This window comes from Nerophis ophidion, linkage group LG24 (assembly GCF_033978795.1).
Source record: "Nerophis ophidion isolate RoL-2023_Sa linkage group LG24, RoL_Noph_v1.0, whole genome shotgun sequence".
Taxonomy (NCBI): domain Eukaryota; kingdom Metazoa; phylum Chordata; class Actinopteri; order Syngnathiformes; family Syngnathidae; genus Nerophis; species Nerophis ophidion.
This window is the reverse complement of record NC_084634.1, coordinates 38,766,456-38,793,192: the sequence shown is the minus strand read 5'-3', so window position 1 is coordinate 38,793,192 and position 26,737 is coordinate 38,766,456. Positions and strand designations below refer to the sequence as shown.

General features: G+C 42.1%; 2 protein-coding genes across 2 annotated transcripts in view; both read left to right on the top strand.

Annotated features, from left to right (window-relative positions):
• Window positions 1-22,146, top strand: part of LOC133542209 (serine/threonine-protein phosphatase 2A 56 kDa regulatory subunit alpha isoform-like) — a 56,491-nt gene extending 34,345 nt beyond the window's left edge. Inside the window, exons 7-13 of the mRNA XM_061886105.1 lie at window positions 1,066-1,174; window positions 11,999-12,052; window positions 12,246-12,296; window positions 12,377-12,496; window positions 12,566-12,693; window positions 19,805-19,906; window positions 19,996-22,146. Of these exons, the coding sequence (XP_061742089.1) occupies window positions 1,066-1,174; window positions 11,999-12,052; window positions 12,246-12,296; window positions 12,377-12,496; window positions 12,566-12,693; window positions 19,805-19,906; window positions 19,996-20,182 (751 nt within the window). The 3' untranslated portion in view covers window positions 20,183-22,146. The remainder of the gene's footprint in view (window positions 1-1,065; window positions 1,175-11,998; window positions 12,053-12,245; window positions 12,297-12,376; window positions 12,497-12,565; window positions 12,694-19,804; window positions 19,907-19,995) is intronic.
• A 1,352-nt stretch (window positions 22,147-23,498) lies between these two features.
• opn8c (opsin 8, group member c) overlaps window positions 23,499-26,737 on the top strand; it is an 18,939-nt gene continuing 15,700 nt past the window's right edge. Inside the window, exon 1 of the mRNA XM_061886104.1 lies at window positions 23,499-26,216. Coding sequence (XP_061742088.1) covers window positions 26,057-26,216 — 160 coding nt within the window. The 5' untranslated portion in view covers window positions 23,499-26,056. The remainder of the gene's footprint in view (window positions 26,217-26,737) is intronic.

Below are 26,737 nucleotides of genomic sequence, written 5' to 3'. Positions count from 1 at the left end.
GCTAGAGCGATTCGGACAGAGAAAGAGACAATTTCCCCATTAATTTGAGCGAGGATGAAAGATTTGTGGATGAGGATAGTGAGAGTGAAGGACTAGGGGGAAAAAAAAAAGGCGAGGGCAGTGAGAGCGATTCAGATGTTATTAGACACATTTACTAGGATAATTCTGGAAAATCCCTTATCTACTTATTGTGTTACTAGTGTTTTAGTGAGATTATATGGTACCTGAAAGTCGGAGGGGTGTGGCCACGGGTGTGGTGACCGCCAGTGTCTCCGGTGGGAGGAGGTAATAGTCCGCAGCTGCATGAGGACGTAAGCTCCGCTCATGTCTACAGTAAAAGCCGATTTATTAGCGCAATTTTCTCACCGAAACCTGCCGGTTGACATGTGGTAGAGAAACATGCTCGCTTGACCGCTCTGTTCCATAGTAAAGCTTCACCTTCGGGATTTTTAAACAAGGAAACACCGACTGTGTTTGTGTTGCTGAAGGCGGCCGCAATACACCGCTTTCCACCTACATCTTTCTTCTTTGACGTCTCCATTATTCATTGAACAAATTGCAAAAGATTCAGCAACACAGATGTCCAGAATACTGTGTAATTATGCGATTAAAGCAGACTACTAATTGCTTGGATCGGGCTGGAAAAAAATGTCCGCTACAACCGGTGACGTGAAACACCCGCGTCATCATAAGCGTCATCATACCGCGACGTTTTCAACAGGATACTTCGCGGGAAATTTAAAATTGCAATTTAGTAAACTAAAAAGGCCGTATTGGCATGTGTTGCAATGTTAATATTTCATCATTGATATATAAACTATCAGACTGTGTGGTCGCTAGTAGTGGCTTTCAGTAGTACTTTAAGTTCATTTAAATTAGGCATTAGTAATTTACTGTGATAATTCAAAATGCAAACTAGTGATTAATCTGATTTTAAAAGATGTTTGACAGCATTAATTATTATGCATGTACACGCGGCGCAAGCTATGTTTTTTTCTTTAATAGCCTGCTTTCCGATAAGCATGATAACTGTTAAAAGTTATAAGTTGTGCTTCCTGTCTGCAGCATCATCAATGGCTTTGCGCTACCTTTGAAGGCGGAGCATAAACAGTTTCTAATGAAGGTGCTCATCCCGTTACACACGGCAAAAGGACTGGCCCTCTTTCACGCGCAGGTAGGATTGTACAGTACACTCACTGTCTATATATAAATGTTTCCCTACATGACTTAGTCATAACTACTCATGCATCTGTATTTTCATCTACCACAACACCCATGTCTTTGCAGTACAAGTGGTGATTCATTTCAGAAAAAGTTTGTAATCTTGCAAAACATGTGTTAGTTAATAATTCTTACATTGAATGGGACCTATAATGATTTGAATCTACTTTCAAAACACTTCCTTGTGGTCTAGATATATTTTGTATATGCTTTGGTGTACACTTTTGCTCCACAGTCATATGTTTTACCTACTTTCTGGGTCCGTCTGCAAACAGTTAGTGTGTACCTGTGATGGGGTGGCGACTTGTCCAGGGTGTACGCTGCCTTTCGCCCGAATGCAGCTGAGATAGGCTCCAGGACCCCCCCGCAACCCCGAGTGGGACAAGCGGTAGAAAATGGATATAATATATTTAAGCCAGTGATATATATATATATATATATATATATATATATATATACAAACCCCGTTTCCATACGAGTTGGGAAACGTAATACTATGATTTGCAAATCCTTTTCAACCCATATTCAGTTGAATATGCTACAAAGACAACATATTTGATGTTCAAACTGATAAACGATTTGTTTTTTTTGCAAATAATCATTAACTTTAGAATTTGATGCCAGCAACACGTGACAAAGAAGTTGGGAAAGGTGGCAATAAATACTGATGAAGTTGAGGAATGCTCATCAAACACTTATTTGGAACATCCCAAAGGTGTGCAGGCTAATTGGGAACAGGTGGGTGGCATGATTGGGTATAAAAACAGCTTCCATGAAATGCTCAGTAATTCACAAACAAGGATGGGGCGAGGGTCACCAATTTGTTAGGAAATTGTCGAACAGTTTTAGAACAACATTTCTCAACGAGCCATTGCAAGGAATGTAGGGATTTTACCATCTACGGTCTGTAAAATCATCAAAAGGTTCAGAGAATCTGGAGAAATCACTGCATGTAAGCGATGATATCACGGACCTTTGATCTCTCAGGCGGTACTGCATCAAAAACCGATATCAGTGTGTAAAGGATATCACCACATGGGCTCAGGAACACTTCATAAAACCACTGTCAGTAACTACAGTTGGTCGCTCCAGTGTTAGTGCAAGTTAGAACTCTACTATGCAAAGCGAAAGCCATTTATCAACAACATCCAGGAACGCCGCCGACTTCGCTGGGCCCGACCTCATCTAAGATGGACTGATGCAAAGTGGTAAAGTGTTCCGTGGTCTGACGAGTCCACATTTCACATTATATTTGGAAACTGTGGACTTGGTGTCCTCCAGAACAAAGAGGAAAATAACCATCCGGATTGTTGTAGGCGCAAAGTTCAAAAGCCAATATCTGATGGCACCATTAATGCTGAATGGTCCAGACAGGTTTTTGGAGCAACATATGTTGTCATCCAAGCAACGTTATCATGGACGTCCCTGCTTATTTCAGCAAAACAATGCCAAGGTGAGACTTAAATGCTTCTACAAAATCCATCAATCCATTTTCTACCGCTTGTCCCGTTTGGGGTCGCGGGGCAATACAAAATGTCAGACAATTGTAGGCCGGAACCGATACTCAATAAGTCTATTCATGTAACCGTAAACTGTAACTGTAAATGGAAATGAACTTTAAGAACTTTGCAATCGATGAATTGCTAAGTCTTTGTGTTTTTTTCTTCGTCTGTGTCATTTTAAAGGGTAGACAAGAGGTGTCACTGCGTGCATCACACTCAGCACCTGAGCACCTTTATTCCACAGTAAAATTACATGAATATTTGTTTTGGTTTGAGCAGGCGGAACCTGCAATTCTCATCCGCACATTTTCCTGTGTGTAGTCGTGGTAGCGACACTCGCTCTAATGTCGGTGCTTCAACTAAAGATTTTGAAACAATTGTCACTTTTTTTAGGGACGGCGTGGCGCGGTGGAGGAGTGGCCGTGCGCAACCCGAGGGTCACTGGTTCAAATCCCACCTAGAACCAACCTCGTCACGTCCGTTGTGTCCTGAGCAAGACACTTCACCCTTGCTCCTGATGGGTGCTGGTTGGCGCCTTGCATGGCAGCTCCCTCCATCAGTGTGTGAATGTGTGTGTGAATGTGGAAGTAGTGTCAAAGCGCTTTGAGTACCTTGAAGGTAGAAAAGCGCTATACAAGTACAACCCATTTATCATTTATCATTTATTTAATGTACACATTGCTTCAAAACCATCCATCCATTTTCTACCGCTTATTCCCTTTGGGGTGGCGGGGGGCGCTGGTGCCTATCTCAGCTACAATCGTGCGGATGGCAGTGCACACCCTGGACAAGTCGCCACCTCATCGCAGGGCCGCTTCAAAACCATAGGAGAACAATTTTGCAAAGGTGGTGCTGTGTGAACCCCGGAAATGACGTCATAACAAGCTGAGCAATCACAGATTTATTTCCCCCCTGACTTTATTTCAAAAACAAAAAATCAATTAATCAGAACAAATGAGTAAAAATCAATTTTCTCCATAATTTTCAAACAGTAATTAAGAAATTGAAACAAAACTACCATAAGGAAAAAATAAATATGAAACATGTGCAAGGGAGTGAAGTGAATTATATTTATATATCTTTAGTGACTTAAAGCGCTTTACATAGTGAAAGCCATTATCTAAGTTACATTCAAACCAGTTTGGGTGACACTGGGAGAAGGTAGTTAAAGTGTCTTGCCCAAGGACACAACAGCAGAGACTAGGATGGCGGAAGCGGGGATCGAACCTGGAACCCTGAAGTTGCTGGCACGGCCGCCAAACCAACCGAGCCATGCCGTTCCAAGGAAAAACTAGAGAAAATGCAACTAAAGCATCGTATTGCAATTTCTTTAGTTTTTGTCTCTGATGGAAAATGTCTATACAAAAGTATCCTATTAAAAATGTCTTAGTTTTGTCTTTGATGCAATTTTTTTTAATAATATCTTACAGAATGTGGGAAGTTTTCATAAGCTTTTTGTTTTGGTCGTCGCCATTAGTGAAGGCTGATTAAAGCCTGTCGATGGTAAACCCGGAGAGGCCTTCTGCAGTGTGTGCAAAAAGAACTTTGAACTTTGCTCAATGGGCATCAACGTTGTGCAATCACACATGCTAGTAGTTCATCACAAGTCGGCGGTTAAAGGCAGGCAGCACTTAAACGGTGTCAAGTTTGGTTTAGCGTGACCAACAAAGCAACTTCTACTGTATAAAATAAATGAAAATGGAAATAAACACTCACATTGTGAGCCAATTCTAATACACCGAAGAGTAACAGTTAATGTAAACCAGGGGTCAGGACCAGATGAGTCGCCTGCTGGCCTGTTCTAAAAATAGCTCCAATAGCAGCACTTACCAGTGAGCTGCCTCTATTTTTTAAATTGTATTTATTTACTAGCAAGCTGGTCTCGCTTTGCTCGACATTTTTAATTCTAAGAGAGACAAAACTCAAATAGAATTTGAAAATCTCAGAAAATGTTTTAAAGACTTTGTTTTGACTTGTTCATCCATCCATCCATTTTCTACCGCTTATTCCATTTTGGGGTCGCGGGGGGCGCTGGCGCCTATCTCAGCTACAATCGTGCGGAAGGCGGGGTACACCCTGGACAAGTCGCCCCTCATCGCAGGGCCAACACAGATAGACGGACAACATTCACACTCACATTCACACACTAGGGCCTAAATAAATTAATGTATCTTTTTACTTTGCTTCTTATAACTTTCAGAAAAACAATTTTAGAGAAAAAATACAACCTTAAAAATGATTTTAGGATTTTTAAACACATATACCTTTTCATCTTTTAAATTCCTTCCTCTTCTTTCCTGACAATTTAAATCAATGTTCAAGTAAATAAAAAAAAATTTATTGTAAAGAATAATAAATACATTTTAATTTAGTTCTTCATTTTAGCTTCTGTTTTTTGGACGAAGAATATTTGTTAGGGATGCAGCGAAATGAAAATTTGTTGCCGAAGCCGAATAAAATTTAAACGCTTGGCCGAAGGCCGAATAATGAATGCAGTTTTTCACAATTTTTTAAATATTGCATAAATAGCCTAGAATAAATATTTAGACATGTTTTTCAAATAAAGTAATTTTTTATTGAATATCGACATTTTTTTAATCCAATAGTGAGTCTTTGCTTTTCAAAAAAAGCACAGTTTTTCATTTATATTAGGCCTTCAAACAAAACATGCATTCCAAAAAAAAATGAAGTGCATTAAAGTGGATAAACCCACAACAAATGAATGATTGTCCTTTTGTCAAAAGTCTGCTTAGCCACAGTAGATATGCTAATAATGTAAACAGAAGGCTCAAGTAAATCTCAATTAAGTGTGTGCTTGTAACCTCTTACACTTATACAGGTAGCCTACACAACATGCTAATAATGTAAACAGAAGGCTCAAGTAAATCTCAATAAGTGTGTGCTTGTAACCTCATACACTTATACAGGTAGCCTACACAACAGGCTAATAATGTAAACAGAGGCCCCACTAAATCTCAATAAGTGTGTGCTTGTAACCTCATACACTTATACAGGTACACAACATATCCCAACGTCACCGCGTCACTGCACGTTGGTTGATTGCGTCACCGCGTCCAAAAATTGCGTCACACGCCACTATTCGGCCTTGTTTTTAACTCATTCCACCGAAGGCCGAATGTGGCTTTTTTTGCCATATTCGGCCGAATATATTCGGTTACCGATTAATCGGTGCATCCCTAATATTTGTGAAATATTTCTTCAAACTTATTATGATTAAAATGCAAAAAAATTATTCTGGCAAATCTTGAAAATCTGTAGAATCCAATTTAAATCTTATTTCAAAGTCTTTTGAATTCATTTTAAAAATGTTGTTCTGGAAAATCTAGAAGAAATAATAATTTGTCTTTGTTAGAAATACAGCTTGGTCCAATTTGTTAGATATTCTAACAAAGTGCAGATTGGATTTTAACCTATTTAAAACATGTCATCAAAAATATATATTTATTGTGAGAAATCATTAAGATGATCAGTGTTTCCACAAAGATAAATATCATTAATTATTAATAATATCATAGTGTTAAAGGTAAATTGAGCAAATTGGCTATTTCTGGCAATTTATCTAAGTGTGTATCAAACTGGTAGCCCTTCGCATTAATCAGTACCCAAGAAGGAGCTCTTGGTTTCAAAAAGGTTGGTGACCCCTAATGTAAACTTTTCAATTATTTAAGATCATCATTGTCAAATGCTTCCAATTGTGTCCATACAGACAATTAACGTATCTGCAGTTGGACATGGTTATGTATTTATTGAAGTCGCATTAAAAAGCAATAAATTAAGACTTGCTGATACCTGCAGAAATCTTGTATATCTGTCAGTCTCTGTACGGCAGAACTTAAAACTACAACAAGACCAGGCACAAACCGCCATAAACCGGATTGAACATGGTCTGTAAAATCTAATTTATGCAACATTTTGACCAAAGAGCCACCGTGACGACAGGGAAGTGTTTTAAATATCGAAATAAAACAGCGGTAAAAGGAGTTTGGACAGAGGTGTCCAAACCTTTTCCACTGAGCCTGCATACTGCATGCAATTAACTTTGTTATTAAAATTGATAATTAAAAACAAACATTATATACATTTGAAGACAAAACTGTCATAACGTGGACTTGAGGGTTTGTTTTCCTGTAATGCAAAGGAAAGTTGGAGCGGGCAAGGCGTGAATGTAAGGACATATTTATTAATATAAAAAAAAGGAACAAAAGGCGCGCACAAGGCTGGAGTACAAAAACTTGGCTAATAAAACAAAAACTTTCACAAAGGCAGAGACTATGAAGATGAAACAAAACTGGATAACCATGACATGAAAAAACAAAAACTTTCGTGGCATGGCAAGAAGCATAACTATGGACAGTATCAGAGGTAAAGTCTCCAGGCTGACTTCCTGGCAACTTTTGGTTTAAATAAGTGACATGATTAGTGAAAACAGGTGTGGACTCCAAATGTGACACAGGTGAAACTAATGGTTGTTATGGTGACAAAACAAGAGTGAAAAAGCAGGAACAAACAGCACATGGCCAAACAAAAACATGATCAACATACATGACAAAAACATTGTCACGTTTAGATCGGAGGTTAGAAAGCATAATATCAAAATATCAGCTTTTATACTTTTTACAATAATTTTTTTACATTTTTACAATTTTTTTTTTGTTTTATTTTGTGTCGACGGTATGCTGTGGGCCAAGAAAACACAAGGGTTGGCCATATTTTGGACCCCCCTGGTTTAGGAACTGGCAGATCCTTGCATCGACATGTTATCCTCATAAGAGTTAGCTTCAATCCAATCCAATCCACTTTTATTTGTACAGCACATTTAAACAACAAAAATGTTTCCAAAGTGCTGCACAACAATATTAAAAACAATATTAAAATCATATCTTTAGTTCCACCAATGACTGAATAAAAAACAAAAAAATGGATAAAGTTAAATTAGCAATGATTGTCACACACACATGAGGTGTGGCGAAATTATTCTCTGCATTTGACCCATCACCCTTGATCACCCCCTGGGAGGTGAGGGGAGCAGTGAGCAGCAGCGGTGGCCGCGTCCGGGATTAATTTTTGGTGATTTAACCCCCAATTCCAATTTTTGATGCTGAGTGCCAAGCAGGGAGGTAATGACTCCCACTTTGTGTAGTCTTTGGTATGACTCGGCCGGGGTTTGAACTCACAACCTACCCATCTCAGGGAGGACACTCTAACCACCAGGCCACTGAGTAGGTGAAGATAAATATAAAACACGGTGGAACAGGGGTTAGTGCACGTGCCTCACAATACGAAGGTACTGAGTAGTCCCGGGTTCAATCTCGGGCTCGGGATCTTTCTGTGTGGAGTTTGCATGTTCTCCCCATGACTGTGTGGGTTCCCTCCGGGTACTCCAGCTTTGTCCCGCCTCCAAAGACATGCACTTGGGGATAGGTCCCTCCCACCTCCAAAGACATGCAGCTTTGGATAGGCCCCTCCCACCTCCAAAGACATGCAGCTTTGGATAGGTCCCTCCCACCTCCAAAGACATGCACCTGGGGATAGGCCCCTCCCACCTCCAAAGACATGCACCTGGGGATAGGCCCCTCCCACCTCCAAAGACATGCACCTGGGGATAGGCCCCTCCCACCTCCAAAGACATGCACCTGGGGATAGGTCCCTCTCACCTCCAAAGACATGCACCTGGGGATAGGCCCCTCCCACCTCCAAAGACATGCACCTGGGGATAGGTCCCTCCCACCTCCAAAGACATGCACCTGGGGATAGGCCCCTCCCACCTCCAAGGACATGCACCTGGGGATAGGCCCCTCCCACCTCCAAAGACATGCACCTGGGGATAGGCCCCTCCCACCTCCAAAGACATGCACCTGGGGATAAGCCCCTCCCACCTCCAAAGACATGCACTTGGGGATAGGCCCCTCCCACCTCCAAAGACATGCACATGGGAATAGGCCCCTCCCACCTCCAAAGACATGCACCTGGGGATAGGCCCCTCCCACCTCCAAAGACATGCACCTGGGGATAAGTTAATTGGCAACACTAAATGGTCCCTGGTGTGTGAATGTTTTCTATCCGTGTTGGCCCTGTGATGAGGTGGCCACTTGTCCAGGGTGTACGCCGCCTTCCGCCCGAATGCAGCTGAGGTAGGCTCCAGCACAACCCTCGACCCCGAACGGGACAAGCAGTAGAAACTGAATGGATGGATAAAAAAACAATATAAAAATACATTTGATTAAAAACGATTTTAAAGGGTAAAACCAATTAAAAAAAATAAATATGAATCAAAATTTTAAAAACACAGAGGACCACACAACTCACGTAGTGTTAAAAGCCAAAGAATAAAAGTGGTTCTTAAGACGAGACTTAAAACACACCACTGTGGGAGCAGTTCTAACCTGGAGGGGCAGAGTGTTCCAGAGTTTAAGGCTTAAGGTCTCCACTGGTTTTAAGTCTGGTCTTGGGCACCAAGAGCTGGAGCTGGCTCTCGGACCTCAGAGCACGCAAGGAGTGTAAATTTGGATGATGTCCGAGATATACTGAGATGCCAGTTCATGTGAAGCTTTAAAAACAAACAGCGAGGTTTTAAAATCAATTCTAAAATAAACAAACTATGAAGAATTGGGATTATATGCCCGTGTTTCCTGGCCCCTGTTAAAAGTCCTGCTGCCACCTTCTGGACTAACTGCAACCGGGAGAGAGCTTTTTGGCTAATGCCAGCATAAAGTGCATTGCAGTAGTCCAGGCCACTTGAAATAAAAAAGCATGCATGACTTGTTCAAAAAGGTTAAAAGATAAAAACGCTTTTACCTTTGCCAAAAGACAAAAATGATAAAAACACGATTTTAAAACGCCATTGACTTGTTTGTCAAGTTTAAAATCGCTCTCTATACTAACACCAAGGCTGGTGACTTTGGGACGCACATCATTTTGCACTGGTCCCAAGTCAGTGATCGCTGGACCAAAAACTGAAATTTCAGTTTTTCCCTTATTCATTGTTAAAAAATTCTGGCCTTTTGAAATCGACATATAAATATGGCAGTCTGCATAAAAGTGATAAGACACAGCTTCTTTTGCAGTGGACACTTGCAGCTGTTCCCCTCCCCCCCACTAACAATTTACAACTGAAGACTCATAGAACAGTGGTTCTCAACCTTTTTTCAGTGATGTACCCCCTGTGAACATTTTTATAATTCAAGTACCCCCTAATCAGAGCAAAGCATTTTTGGTTGAAAAAAAGAGATAAAGAAGTAAAATACAGCACTATGTCATCACTTTCTGATTTATTAAATTGTATAACAGTGCAAAATATTGCTCATTTGTAGTGGTCTTTCTTGAACTATTTGGAAAAAAAGATATAAAAATAACTAAAAACTTGTTGAAAAATAAACAAGTGATTCATCCATTCATCCATCTTCTTCCGCTTATCCGAGGTCGGGTCGCGGGGGCAGCAGCCTAAGCAGGGAAACCCAGACTTCCCTCTCCCCAGCCACTTCGTCTAGCTCTTCCCGGGGGATCCCGAGGCGTTCCCAGGCCAGCCGGGAGACATAGTCTTCCCAACGTGTCCTGGGTCTTCCCCGTGGCCTCCTACCGGTTGGACGTGCCCTAAACACCTCCCTAGGGAGGCGTTCGGGTGGCATCCTGACCAGATGCCCGAACCACCTCATCTGGCTCCTCTCGATGTGGAGGAGCAGCGGCTTTACTTTGAGTTCCTCCCGGATGACAGAGCTTCTCACCCTATCTCTAAGGGAGAGACCCAAACTCATTTGGGCCGCTTGTATCCGTGATCTTATCCTTTCGGTCATGACCATAGGTGAGGATGGGAACGTAGATCGACCGGTAAATTGAGAGCTTTGCATTCCGGTTCAGCTCCTTCTTCACCACAACGGATCGATATAACGTCCGCATTACTGAAGACGCCGCACCGATCCGCCTGTCGATCTCACCATCCACTCTTCCCCCACTCGTGAACAAGACTCCTAGGTACTTGAACTCCTCCACTTGGTGCAGGGTCTCCTCCCCAACCCGGAGATGGCATTCCACCCTTTTCCGGGCGAGAACCATGGACTCTGACTTGGAGGTGCTGATTCTCATTCCGGTCGCTTCACACTCGGCTGCAAACCGATCCAGTGAGAGCTGAAGATCCCGGTCAGATGAAACCATCAGGACCACATCATCTGCAAAAAGCAGAGACCTAATCCTGCGGTCACCAAACCGGAACCCCTCAACGCCTTGACTGCGCCTAGAAATTCTGTCCATAAAAGTTATGAACAGAATCGGTGACAAAGGGCAGCCTTGGCGGAGTCCAACCCTCACTGGAAATGTGTTCGACTTACTGCCGGCAATGTGGACCAAGCTCTGACACTGATCATACAGGGAGCGGACCGCCACAATAAGACAGTCCGATACCCCATACTCTCTGAGCACTCCCCACAGGACTTCCCGAGGGACACGGTTGAATGCCTTCTCCAAGTCCACGAAGCACATGTAGACTGGTTGGGGAAAACTCGCATGCACCCTCAAGAACTCTGCGGAGAGTATAGAGCTGGTCCACAGTTCCACGGCCAGGACGAAGTGATTCAATTCTAAATAAAGATTTCTACACATAGAAGCAATCATCAACCTAAAGTGTCCTCTTTGGGGATTGTAATAGAGATCCATCTGGATTCATGAACATAATCCTAAACATTTCTTTACAAAAAATAAATCTTTAACATCAATATTTATGGAACATGTCCACAAAAAATCCAACTGTCAACACTGAATATTGCAATGTTTGCATTTCTTTTCACAGTTTATGAACTTACATTCATATTTTGTTGAAGTATTATTCAACAAATATATTTATAAAGGATTTTTTAATTGTTGCTATATTTAGAATATTTTTTTAAAAATTTCACGTACCCTTTGGCATACCTTCAAGTACCCCCAGGGGTACGCGTACCCCCATTTCAGAACCACTGTAATAGACTAAAAACAAATTACCACTGCAAGGGATGTCAGTTCTCAGGAATGTTAAAATACAAATAATAGTAAAGGGTCTTTAACTGTATGGAATCGTGGCCCCCAGAACAGTGTAGTTGAATACCCCGGGTTTAAAGACATGAACCTGACTGTTTTACACAAGTATTCAACATTGTAACAACAAATATAGGTCAGAGAAGAGGAAAATCAATATGGGTCCCCATTAAAGAGTATCACAAGTCACATGGTGTATTGTTGATATATACGTATGATACTTTTTATGATGTGTATTTTGTCTCTCTCAGCTGGCCTACTGTGTTGTCCAGTTCTTGGAAAAGGATCCCACGCTCACTGAACCGGTACTTAAAAAAAAACATTTTTATAAAAATCTTCCCACCCACTCCACACACTCAGCCGAATGCCCTAAAATTATCTTACGCTGCAGAGAAATGTGTCCTGGGTGCTACAAACCACCCACGTCGTCCTTTTTTTGAGAGACATTATTCATGATCTTAGAGGAATCCCTGGTGACTTTTCTATTTTTATGTTTAGGTGATCCGAGGCCTGCTGAAGTTTTGGCCCAAGACGTGCAGCCAGAAAGAGGTGTCACATCTTATATAGAAGCACATTTTCACACATCACACCGCTCACGTCCTAATCTTTTCTTCTTTGTGTGTAAACAGGTGATGTTCCTGGGTGAGATTGAGGAGATTCTGGATGTCATTGAGCCTACACAGTTTAAGAAAATCCAGGAGCCTTTGTTCAAGCAGATCTCCAAATGTGTGGCCAATCCCCACTTTCAGGTAGCGAAGAATGTTTGTTTTTTTCCCCTGGACTCTTATTTGCAACCACAGTCGCATGTGTCCTCACAGGTAGCGGAGCGAGCACTGTACTTCTGGAATAACGAGTATATCCTCAGCCTCATCGAGGAGAACATCGACAAGATCCTCCCCGTCATGTTTGGAAGCCTGTACCGGATCTCCAAAGAGCACTGGAATCCGTATGTACTTAAGATTATGTGTGGGAATGTTAGAGCTGGGCGATACGGCCTTTTATTAATATCTCAATATCTTTTAGGCCAGGAGTGCCCATTACGTCGATCTCGGAGGGTGTGTCAGTCGATCTCGGAGGGTGTGTCAGTCGATCTCAAGCCAGGCATTAAAAAATAGACATAAAAATGAGCAATCATCAATCATACCAAGACTTCACTTTCGTCAGTTGTTTGACATTCTCGGCACCCGAGGATCTTGTGAGATGACGCTGGCTGCTGCGAGCTCATATTTAAGAAAAAAATCACTAACAGGGCGGACGCAGAGAAACACATTTTATTTCTAGAGACTCCGTACCTACTGTCAAAACTCTAAAGACCGACTGCACAGTTCCTGTCTTCACCATAAAAGACCTGTTTCATCCTGCCTGTGCTAACAAAATAAGAGTCTCAGAAAGCTAGCGTGCACAAGCTAGCAAGCTACGGAGTTTGATGCCAATGTATTTCTCACTTGCTTGCCCACCCACACAGTCACTGACGTCACTCACCTGCTGCCAGACATTAAAGGGCCACACACATATGCTACTCTCATAACAAAGTGTTTAAAAAGGAGTATGCAAGTTGGACAAATGAGATGCCAAATCCAACCACTTTCATGTGGTATTGGACAGAAAGGAGGACTTTTTTTTTCCCTCCATTTGAAAATGCGGACGTTATCAGCACCACTGTCTAATTCCAATCAATGCAAGTCATCAGAATCAGGTAATACACCAACTTATATTCTTGTCTTCATGAAAGAAAGGAATCTGTGTGTTAAACATGCTTGTATTATCATTAAACACCATTAACTTGTTATCAAAAATGTCTCTTTCATAAATAAATAAATATAAATTATAAATAGGAATGAGGTAGATCTCCTCGACTTGGTCAATTGAAAAGTAGCTCGCCTGCAGAAAAAGCGTGAGCGCCCCTGTTTTAGGCCATGTCACGATACACCATATATATCTGGATATTTTGCCTTGAATGAACACTTGATGCATATAATCACAGCAGTATGATGATTCTATGTGTCTACATTCAAACATTTTTCTTCATACTGCATTCATATATGCTACTTTTAAACTTTCATGCAGAGAGGGAAACCACAACTAAGTCAATTGACCAAAAGTGTAATTATTAAACAGTTTTTAAGCAGTGGCACAAACATTCATGTTATTTCAAAACAGAAAGTGCAAGATTGTCAGAAACATTTTACAACAGGTCAAGTCAATTTTATTTATGCAGCACGTTCACAACAACTTTTAAATTGAACCAAAGTGCTTTACAGGTTAAAAAAAACAAACATAGATCATGAACAATGGGGGCGTGGGAAAAAAACGATTCGAATTTGAATCGCGATTCTCACGTTGTGCGATTCAGAATCGATTCTCATTTTCCCCAAAATCTTTTTTTTAATTTTAATTGTATTTTATTATTATTATTAGTAATTTTATCAATCCAACAAAACAATACACAGCAATACCATAACAGGCATAGCTCGGTTGGTAAAATGGCCGTGCCAGCAACTTGAGGGTTGCAGGTTCGATTCCCGCTTGTGCCATTCTAGTTACTGCCGTTGTGTCCTTGGGCAAGACACTTTACCCACCTGCTCCCGGTGCCACCCACACTGCTTTAAATGTAACTTAGATATTGGGTGTCACTATGTAAAGCGCTTTAACACCGCCCCTCGTTATTTAGAAGCCCAAACAAGCAGAGTAGACCTTTACCATGGAATGCAGTCACATGACCAAGGGCCCGTTGTTCGGAAGCCGGTTTAGTAATGGAAATAATCCCATCCAGGATCAAACTCAGAATCAGAACCAGAATTATATTGGATCCACTTTTGACTGGACTCTCACCGTCACCAACCGAGCTATGGGGCGGCATAGCTCGGACGGTAAAGTGGCCGTGCCAGCAATTTGAGGGTTTCAGGTTCGATTCCCGCTTCCGCCATCCTAGTCACTGCCGTTGTGTCCTTGGGCAAGACACTTTACCCACCTGCTCCCAGTGCCACCCACACTGGTTTAAATGTAACTTAGATATTGGGTTTCACTATGTAAAGCGCTTTGAGTCACTAGAGAAAAGCGCAATATAAATATACTTCACTTCACTTCACAATGCAATCCAATTCCAAAACCAAACCTGACCGAGCAACACTCGAACTGCAATAAACAGAGCAATTGAGAGAAGACACAAACATGACACGGAACAAACCAAAAGTAGTGAAACAAAAATGAATATTATCAACAACAGTATCAATATTAGTTATAGTTTCAGCATAGCAGTGATTAAAAATCCCCCATTTACATTATCATTAGACATTTCCATCCATTCATTTTCTACCGCTTATTCCCTTTGGGGTTGCGGGGGGCGCTGGTGCCTATCTCAGCTACAATCGGGCGGAAGGCGGCGTACACCCTGGACAAGTCGCCAACTCATCGCAGCATTAGACATTTATAAAAAAAAAAAAAAAAAAGAACAATAGTCCACTCTTCCCCCACTCGTGAACAAGACTCCTAGGTTGTGGTGAAGAAGGAGCTGAGCCGGAAGGCAAAGCTCTCAATTTACCGCTCGATCTACGTCCCCATCCTCACCTATGATCATGAGCTTTGGGTCATGACCGAAAGGACAAGATCACGGGTACAAGCGGCCCAAATGAGATTCCAGGTCTGTCCCTTAGGGTGAGAAGCTCTGCCATCCGGGAGGAACTCAAAGTAAAGCCGCTGCTCCTCCACATCGAGAGGAGCCAGATGAGGTGGTTCGGGCATCTGGTCAGGATGCCACCCGAACGCCTCCCGAGGGAGGTGTTTAGGGCACGTACAACCGGTAGGAGGCCACGGGGAAGACCCAGGACACATTGGGAAGACTATGTCTCCTGGCTGGCCTGGGAACGCCTCGGGATCTCCCGGGAAGAGCTAGACGAAGTGGCTGGGGAGAGGGAAGTCTGGGCTTCCCTGCTTAGGCTGCTGCCCCCGCGACCCGACCTCGGATAAGCGGAAGAAGATGGATGGAAGAACAATATTGTCACAGTGGCTTACACTTGCATGGCATCTCATAAGCTTGACAACACACTGTGTCCAATATTTTCACATAGATAAAATAAGTCATATTTTTGTTTCCTTAAATAGTTAAAAGAAATTTACATTATTGCAATCAGTTGATAAAACATTGTCTTTTACAATTATAAAAGCTTTTTACAAATATCTACTACTCTGCTTGCATGTCAGCAGACTGGGGTAGAGCCTGCTGAAATCCTATGTATTGAATGAATACAGAATCCTTTTAAATCGGGGAAAAAAATTGTTTTTGAATCAAGAATCGTGTTGAATTGGAAAAAAAAATCGATTTGTAATCGAATCGTGACCCCAAGAATCGATATTGAATCGAATCGTGGGACACCCAAAGATTTGCAGCCCTAATAAACAATGAATGAGCTGAACAAAATAGTGCACAAAGCAATACGGTAAAAGGGGTCGAATGAAAAGTAAAAAAAAAAAAAAATTGCCAAATAAAAATCATAATAATAAAAGTGTGACAAATATGTAGGGGGGGGTAGGACTAGAAAATGGTGGCCCAGTGGGCAGACTTAGCTCAGGTCAAAGGCCAGCGAGAAGAGGTAGGTCTTGAAAATCCCCAGGCTCTGGGCTGACCTAATGTGGAGGGGAAGGCGGTTCCAGAGCTTAGGGGCGGCAACGGATAAGGATCTGTCCCCTCTGGTCTTTAGCCTGGATCTGGGGACCGCCAACAGCAGTTGGTCAGCTGACCTTAGGGCTCTAGAGGAGGTATGATGATGCAGAAGCTCGGTCAGCTATTGTGGGGCCAGACCATTCAGGGATTTAAAAACAATTAAAAGTCATTTAAAATCAATGCGGTGACGGACAGGGAGCCAGTGGAGTGAGGCCAGGACTGTGGTGATGTGCTCGCCTTTTTTGGTGCTGGTGAGGAGATGGGCAGCAAACAAGCTATTAGTGCACTTTTGTGCATGATGTCACTAAGATGACATATCAAAACAACACTCAATTAAAGTGCACTTTTTGTGCAGAGCGCCAATACAATAGTTTAAAAGAGGGGTCTGAAACTCACTTGACCCGTGGGCCACTGGATGCAGAGTCTGGTTGAGGCTGGGCCGCAAGAAAACATTTTCGAAACATTTTTTTGCATGCTCCTCAGCATCCATTTTCTACCGCTTATTCCCTTTTGGGGTCGCGGGGGGCGCTGGCGCCTATCTTAGCTACAATCGCCACCTCATCGCAGTGCTCCTCAGCATGTCAAGTTGTATAATGACGTTTCAAATTGTATCCCTAGTGCACCGCAACTTTCTCCGTGCAAATAAGACACGTCGGGCTGTGCTCAACAAAGAAATATTGCATCTCCCACTTTTCCAGGAATTGTCTTTGCTCATCACTAACCATTCTCTTCACTGCAGGCTTAGAAAAAGACTTGTTTGGGGTTGTGGAATATATTTGTATGAAGCCCACGCGCGGAGAATAATGTTATTTCCGCAATGTGTGTCATTCCGCTTTTCCTCCCTACAGCAACACGGCGGTTGGCGGTATAGTGATTGCAAAAAAGTGAGAGCTCCCGGCGTCATATAGAAATATACGCAGTGTTCGTGTGAGGCAATGCAAATTAAACAATAAAAAAACTAATAACGGTTTGAATTGGTCCAGGTTATCGGGGACCGTTATTACTGACAGACAGGTGTCGCGGTGTGACTGCAGCCGGGCACGTAATAAAACCCTCGTCTCCATGGCAACGTCTCTGTCGCTTTCACTCACTTGCCGCTTTTCCACTAACGCAGGGTAGGCAACCCAGAACGTTGAAAGAGCCATTTTGGAGCCAAATAACACAACGCGGTCAAGCGCCATTCAAATAAAACTCGCGGGCCGGACTAACATTAAACTTTCATATTCAGGTGGGGGCCGCAAAATAACGTGTCGCGGGCCGCAATTGAGGATGCTAAAGGCAGTGCCTTTAAGGCACGCCCCCAATAATGTTGTCCGGGTGGAAATCGGGAGAATGGTTGCCCCGGGAGATTTTTGGGAGGGGCACTGAAATCCGGGAGTCTCCCGGGAAAATCGGAAGGTTGATACCAATAATTTCCGATATTACAAAACCCGTTTCCATTTCAGTTGGGAAATTGTGTTACATGTAAATATGAACAGAATAAAATGATTTGCAAATCCTTTTCAACCCATATTTAATTGAATGCACTACAAGGACAAGATATTTGATGTTCAAACTCATAAACTCGTCAGACCACCGATCACTTTTCCACTTTGCATCAGTCCATCTTAGGTGATCTCGGGACCAGAGAAGCCGGCAGCGTTTCTGGATGTTGTTGATAAATGGGTTTCGCTTTGCATAGTAGAGCTTTAACTTGCCCTTACAGATGTAAATGGTTGTACTTGTATAGCGATTTTCTACCCCTTTTTAAGGAGCCCAAAGCGCTTTCACCCATTCACACACACATTCACACACTGATGGCGGGAGCTGCCATGCAAGGCGCTAACCAGGTCCCATCAGGAGCAAGGGTGAAGAGTCTTGCTCGAGGACACAACGGACGTGACTAGGATGGTAGAAGGTGGGGATTGAACCAGTAACCCTCAGATTGCTGGCACAGCCACTCTACCAACATCGCCACGCCGTCACAACTAGCGACAAACTGTATTTAGTGACAGTGGTTTTCTGAAGTGTTCCTGAGCCCATGTGGTGATATCCTTTAGAGATTGATGTCGGTTTTTGATACAGTGCCGTCTGAGGGATCGAAGGTCACGGTCATTCAATGTTGGTTTCCGGCCATGCCGCTTACGTGGAGTGATTTCTCCAGATTCTCTGAACCTTTTGATGATATTATGGAGCGTAGATGTTGAAATCCCTAAATTTCTTGCAGTTGCACTTTGAGAAACGTTGTTCTTAAACTGTTTGACTATTTGCTCACGCAGTTGTGAACAAAGGGGTGTACCTCGCCCCATCCTTTCTTGTGAAAGACTGAGCATTTTTTGGGAAGCTGTTTTTATACCCAATCATGGCACCCACCTGTTCCCAATTAGCCTGCACACCTGTGGGATGTTCCAAATAAGTGTTTGATGAGCATTCCTTAACTTTATCAGTATTTATTGCCACCTTTCCCAACTTCTTTGTCACGTGTTTCTTGCATCAAATTCTAAAGTTAATGATTATTTGCAACAAATATGTTGTCTTTGTAGCATATTCAACTGAATATGGGTTGGAAATGATTCGCAAATCATTGTATTCTGTTTATATTTACATCTAACACAATTTCCCAACTCATATGGAAACGGGGTTTCCATCCATCTTCTTCCGCTTATCCGAGGTCGGGTCGCGGGGGCAACAGCCTAAGCAGGGAAGCCCAGACTTCCCTCTCCCCAGCCACTTCGTCCAGCTCTTCCCAAGGGATCCTGAGGCGTTCCCAGGCCAGCCGGGAGACATAGTCTTCCCAACGTGTCCTGGGTCTTCCCCGTGGCCTCCTACCGGTCGGACGTGCCCTAAACACCTCCCTAGGGAGGCGTTCGGGTGGCATCCTGACCAGATGCCCGAACCACCTCATCTGGCTCCTCTCGATGTGAAGGAGCAGTGGCTTTACTTTGAGTTCCTCCCGGATGGCAGAGCTTCTCACCCAATCTCTAAGGGAGAGACCCGCCACCCGGCGGAGGAAGTACCCGTGATCTTGTCCTTTCGGTCATGACCCAAAGCTCATGACCATAGGTGAGGATGGGAACGTAGATCGACCGGTAAATTGAGAGCTTTGCCTTCCGGCTCAGCTCCTTCTTCACCACAACGGATCGGTACAACGTCCGCATTACTGAAGACGCCGCACCGATCCGCCTGTCGATCTCACCATCCACTCTTCCCCCACTCGTGAACAAGACTCCGAGGTACTTGAACTCCTCCACTTGGGGCAGGGTCTCCTCCCCAACCCGGGGAAACGGGGTTTGTACATTTTAAAGCATTTATCGGCCAATAATACCGGACATCTGCAGTAATAATCAGTCTATGTAAACATTCTAATGCGAGGTAAACTATGAGGTAACCTATTTTCTGTCCACTGTCTCCTGTTCAGGACCATTGTAGCTCTGGTCTACAACGTACTGAAGACACTGATGGAGATGAACTGTACTCTCTTTGATGAGTTAACCTCCTCATATAAGTCAGACCGCCAACGGTGAGTAAAGACCCGAAAAGCGAGTTTGACATTTGTTTTTGTTTCTTCGCTGTATCAATACGAACGAGACTGTAAAATGTCCTTCCCAGGGAGAAGAAGAAGGAGCAAGAGCGCGACGAGCTTTGGAGGAAGCTTGAGGAACTGAGGCTCAGCAACACCAAGCTGGAGCCCAACAACAGCCACAAGCTTCTGAGTCTGCAAAACAACAACAAGAATAGCAATAACAACAATCAGGACAAGGTCGCCGACGATGTTGACCTGTACGGCGGCCAGTGAGAGAGAGAGAGAGAGAGAAACCCACGTGCCAAAACGACACCACACTCCCGCTTTTAGCAATCTGGTTGGCGCTGTGACTTGTCAGGAGAGGACGAACAAAGATGGGAGACAAACCACACCTCATTTTATAAAACAACTCTGAGTGACTTCAAAGGCCTCACGGAAAACAAGGTTTGATGTTAGCGCGCGTCAGCAGCAGTATATATAAATATAAATATATATATATTGTTGTTTTGTCCGCTCTTGTATTCAATGTTTTGTGCTGCGGCGGCGGAGAGACAATTACGACTTGAATTCAGCATTTCAGATTGTTGCCGCGACAAGATGAATAGTTCAACAAAGATGTCTATTTTGTAACGTTCCGCGTCGTCGCTGCCAACCTTAGTTACGGGGGGCAGGGGGGAGGGAGTGAGGCAGATGGGGGACCAGCTCTAACTAAATCCTACAGTCATAGAGACAGATGGATCACAATCAATATAGCAATCTAATAACACACCTGTACCTCGGTTTTCGTTGGCAATCCGATCCAAATTACCCAGCAAAAGATTTACCCCTAAGAAATCCGATCTATTTTACAGAGAATGATTATAGTTTTACATGTAGAGAACAATGCGAAATACATATATAATCGATGTGGAAATGAACAATAAACGTGACTTTATTGAAGACAAAGAAACAGTACCTACGACTTCTTTCATGAACTCTATCGCGTTCCGTACCTTTTTTATCAAAGTGCTGGCACTCGCAACTTTCTTCGGCCCCATGTTGGCTCACTTTGCGGCCGTAGTCAATAAAAAGAATGTTTGTTCGGGCACTTGAGTCCGCACAACGATTTCGAATATTTTGGCGAAAACTGAGGTACCACATTTGGAGTCGAATCATCCTCACATTTAGTTTTACATTTCAGGTATTTTTAACTTTTTTTAACGGAGGTGTCCCCGTGACAAGTATTTACACTGAAGTATTGACGCAGGGCTCTTTCAATTGGACACGTTTGGCCACGTCTTTCAGTTAAACACGACTTACCAGCTGTTGGCTGAGCATGAAGCCCGGAAGCAAAGTGGAACCTCTCCCAAACACCAGGGCGTCCGTGGCTTCAGCCTCCGACGCCGCCGTTCACTCCGCGGACGCGTTTCCGATCGACTCCGGCGAGGGAAGCAGAGTATTTTTTTTTTTTTTAAACTTAAAATGATTTCTGTACAAAAGAAAATAGATGCAAAAACGAGACACACAGTACTCTATTTTTCCAAAGTGAATATTTAGTTTTTTTGCAAAAGGACAAAGACGGCGGGATGGCGGCTGTATGGGCTGGATTGTACAGTGTATTTTGTAGAGTGCTCTTATATGTAAGCTGGTAGGAATTATCGGACGGGGAACATGTATGATCCGTGTCTGCTCCGTTTTAAATGTATCGATTAAAATGTACAGTAAGTTACAGGTGACCCTGTGAGCGATACGTTTGAATTCCGCCATCATGTCAAGCTAATGAGAGTTTGTCATGTTATCATGTATAGGGAGGGAGGGCCTTTATTTAACATGCTCCATTGGAAGGGGCGAAAGGGTTGATTCATTACTATATATTCCATATTAAGATCTTATTCTTGATCCGTCTTCTTCACAGTCGCGCTGTATATGTGCAGGAGCAGGTCAAAAAGTTTATTTTCAAGGCGTATTGAGAAAACAAACTCGACTGCTCAACACTCTTTACCTCCAGTCTTAATAACCTCAGATAGTTTTCACCGGGAACTGTTCATCTTCTACTCACCCTATTTAGATCCTAGGAACCGCGTTATGTTGTATTTGTTTTAGTTCCGCTTCCTCTGATGCCTTTCTGTCAGTACATCATTCCAAATGTCTGTAATGTGGGCTTGTTTTATTTTTGGACGAGGGATGAGAAGCTGTTTTGTAATCAGATAGATTTTACCAGGGTTTCTTCATCAAATAAAGTCTACTCTATCTTTCTATTCAAGCATCAATTGCTTGTCTCTCCCCCCCCAAACCCTTCTCCTGGAGGTTGCAGTACACCATGTAGGCCAGAAGATGGCGCCAACTTGTTTCATTTGGATTCGAATCACTTTTTCTTTGTATTATACAGGACTGTCAGAAATTTAGAATATTGTGATAAAGTCCTTTATTTTCTGTAATGCAACTAAAAACATGAAAATGTCATACATTCTGGATTTATTACACGTCAACTGAAATATTGCAAGCCTTTTTATTTTAATATTGCTAATTATGGCAGACGGCTTAAGAAAAGTCAAAAATCCTATCTCAAAAAATCTGAATCTTCAGACCGAGTTAAAAAAAAAAAAAGATTTATAACAGCAAAACAAAATCAAACATTTCAAAATGTCAATTAATGCACTCAGTACTTGTTTGGGAATCTTTTTACACGGATTACTGCATCAATGCGGCGTGGCATGGAGACAATCAGCCTGTGGCATTGCTGAGGTGTTATGGATGCCCAGGATGCTTCAATAGCGGCCTTTAGCCCATTTGCATTATTGGGTCTGGTGTCTTTCAGCTTCTTCTTCACAATACCCAACACAGTCTCTATGGGGTTCAGGTCAGGGGAGTTGGCAGGCCAATGGAGGACAGTAATGCCATGGTCAGTACACAAGTCACTGGTGGTTTTGGCACTGTGGGCAGATGGCTGGAAAATGAAATCATCTTCATAGAGCTTTTCAAAAAGATAGAAGCATGTTGTGCTATAAAATCTCTTGGTACACAGCTGCATTGACTCTGGATTTGATGAAACACAGTGGACCAACACCAGCAGCTGACATGGCTCCCCAAACCATTGCTGACTGTGGGAACTTAACACTGGATTTCAAGCAACATGGATGTTGCTCCTCTCCAGCCTTCCTCCAGACTCCAGCGCCTTGACTTCCAAATGAAATACAAAACTTGCATTCGTCTGAAAACAGGACTGTGGACCACTCTGCAACTGTCCAGTGCTTTTTTTTCCCCCATAGCCCAATTCAGACGCTTATTCCGTTGTCTTGAGTGCAGGAGTAGCTTGACCATGGGAATACGACGACTATTGTAGCTGTGTCTGTTGAAAATCTCTATGGATATGATGATTTCATTATCCAGCATGATCTGGCACCTGCCCACAGTGCCAAAACCACCAGTAACTGGTGTACTGACCATGGCATTAATGTCCTCCCAACTCCCCTGACCTGAACCCCATAGAGAATTTGTGGGGTTTTGTGAAGAAGAAGCTGAAAGACACCAGACCCAGGCTAAAGGCCGCTATTGAAGCATCCTGGGCATCCATAACACCTCAGCAATGCCACAGGCCGATTGCCTCCATGCCACGCCGCATTGATGCAGTAATCCCTGCAAAAGGATTCCCAACCAAGTACTGAGTGCATTAATTGACATTTGATTTTGTTTTGCTGTTATAAATCTTTTTTTTTTAACTTGGTTTGAGGAAATAATCAAATTTTTTGGGATGGTATTTTTGCGTTTTTTTAAGCTGTATGCCATAATCAGCAATATAAAAATAACAAAAGGCTTGTAATATTTCAGTTAATGTGTAATGAATCCAGAATGTATGACATTTTCATGTTTTTAGTTGCATTCAGAGAAAATAAAGGACTTTATCACGATATTCAAATTTTCTGAGACAGTCCTGTACAGACATGTAGACTAACAATGTCACATTTTGGTGGTAACATGGCTGCATTATTTTTGCAATAACGTCATCACTAGATCCGTGTTTTTTAGTTCTGTTTCTTTATCATGTGTGAAGTTTACGACATGTCAGTTTCGAATGCTTCATAATGCTCCATTTTTGGTTACAATTAGAGTGATGAGTGTGTTCATTTACGATCAAAAATATAATAATGCCCATTTTTGATTGACACTGTCAAAAAGGCTATATTTTAAAGCAGGCATAAGACGTTCAAACAACGTTGAGAACTTGTTGAATTGGGTCCAGACGTTGAAGAGCTCAAACATAACATCATGCTTTTTGAAGACGTTTAATCAACTTCTGACATTGAGTTGACTGTTGAATATTAATCATTTCCCAACCAATATTTTACAAAACAAATGTATTTATTGTCAGGTTGTGACCTTAATTTGACCATTGAGATTTGCTCATTTCCCAACCAACAAAGTGGATCCAACATTAGACATCAACACTGTCTCAATTTACTAATACAACTATGTAAAGGCCCTTAAGGAGGTGGCGACTTGTCCAGGGTATACGCCGCCTTCTGCCCGATTGGAGCTGGGATAGGCACCAACGACCCCAAAGGGAATAAGCGGTAGAAAAGTGATGGAACTATGTGAAGGACATGTCCGTATTAGACTTTAGACTTTCTTTTATTGTCATTAAAATTTGAACTTTTGCGGTACAGATAAAAGCAAAATTTTGTTGCATTAGCTAAAGGATAAAAACAGCAATAAGGTGCAGATATGAATACATATATTACTGTAAAGATAAATATATTGCACTTTTGTATTGCATCTAGGTTTATGGATGTATGTTATATTGTCTTTATATTTGCTAGAATAATTTTTATGTCTCAGTTATCACGCAACTCTTATGCTTAAAGGCCGTTGCTGTAGTTATTATCAATTGTGCTGAAGTTGTACTTTTCTTTATAATCAAAGTTGTATCAATGTCTTGTGCGTGCTGGGTAAGTAGTCTTAGTAAGAATTAATTTGCAAATCATGGTGGAAATGAAGTATTTGCTCAATAACAAAAGTTAAACGTTATATTGTACCGTAGCCGTTGTTGGCAATGACAGAAATCAAACCTTTCTCGTATAGGTCTTCACCAGGTTTGCTCATATTGTTGCCAGAATTTTGGCCCATTCTTATGGAGCCACTTCCTTGTTGCCCGAGCGCCGTGTTTGGTATCATTGGAAGACCATTCCATGTCTCATCTTCAATGCTCTTGCTCAAAATCTCACGATACATGACCCCCGTATAAAGCGTGATGTTTCCACCTCCATGCTTTATATTACGATGGTGTATTTGGAATGCTACTCAGCATTCTTCTTCCTCCAAACATGGATTTTTACCAAATAATTTATATTTTGCTGTCTTTTGACCACATGACTTTCTCCCAAAGCTCTGGAACAACCTCGTGGTCCCAGGCAAACTTAAGACGGATTTGTGCTGGCTTAAGTTTCGGGGCACGTGTTACTAACGGTAACCTTTATTAACTGGTCATTCACCAGGTCCCCCCCTGTGTAGTTCTTGAATTTTTTGTTCACCGTTCCTAGGTTAGGTTCGGCCTTACGGGATGAGCCCTTGCTTAGGAGCTCCAGACTGACGGACATTACCAATGGCCTTGTATGTCTTCCATTTTTCTAATACTTGCTCCCACAGTTGATTTCTCCACACCAAGCTGCTTGCCTACTGCAGATACACTCTTACCAGCCTGGTAAAGATCCTTACAATTTTGGTCCTGGTGCCCTTGGACAGCTCTTGGCCATTGGTGTAGTTTGGAGTCCGACTGTTTGAGACTGTGGTCAAGTTTCTATTATTAAATAGGTGTCAGATGAAGTTAGAAGTTCTTGTGTTTGTTATTGACCAAATACTTATTTTCCACCTAATACATTCTTAAAATCCTACTTTGTGATTTCCTGGATTTTTTTTTTTCTTTTTCCCGCATTGCCTTTCACAGCTGAAGTGGACCTCTAAAGAAAATTACAGACCTCCGTCATCATTTTAAGTGGGAGAACTGGCACAAAAGTTGGCTGATTAAATGTTTTTTCCCCCCCACTGGAGCTCCTGAGGTGTGAAGTGGCCACAGTTATCGCACAGTAGAAACATTTACTCCGATGGAATCCTCCGTTCTTCTTCGCTCAGACTCGCTGTTGCCATGGTGACAAGTCCTCCACCTTCAAGAAAATGATGTTTCTGGCTTCTTCTTTCAGTGACAGGAAAGACTCTAGAGACTTGGTACAAATGCTCCTGAACTGCACCTCGGTCAACCAGACCGGCACTGTGTTCACTTCCAAACTGAGCGCCGCTGCAGACATTTGTGTGGGCTTAGCTATCCTCTCTGTGGGTAAGTGCTGCATCTTTTTAGTATTGTTTTTATTTTTGCTTGAGTAACTTATTGTGCAAACTATTCAAACTAAGTATTGTTATTCAGTTTTTTGGGGGGTGAGGGCATAAAGTAATTCAAACCCTTTTTAATTTATAAGCTGCAAATATATTTCTTTTTTTTTTTCCTATTATTCATAATAATAATGATGTAATATTGCTATAATAAGGTACAATGTAAATCATTTTGGAGCCAAATGTAATTTAAGTGTTTATTTTTTTCTAGTGTCAATATTAACTTTATTGTCTTTTTTTATTAATTTCCAATTATACAAGTAATAATAAACAGATTGTTGCCAACATTTAGTTTTGAACCTTTCTTGATTTATCTGGTGCTTATGTATTTTCTTCTTTATTTTTCTTAAAAATAATAGTGCTAATACATTTCATCCTTTTGAATAATTAGGATTAGAATGTTTTTTTTTTTTTAATCTTATGGTGGAATTTGATTGTTTCTCCTATTTGGTGTATCTTAAGTTTAAT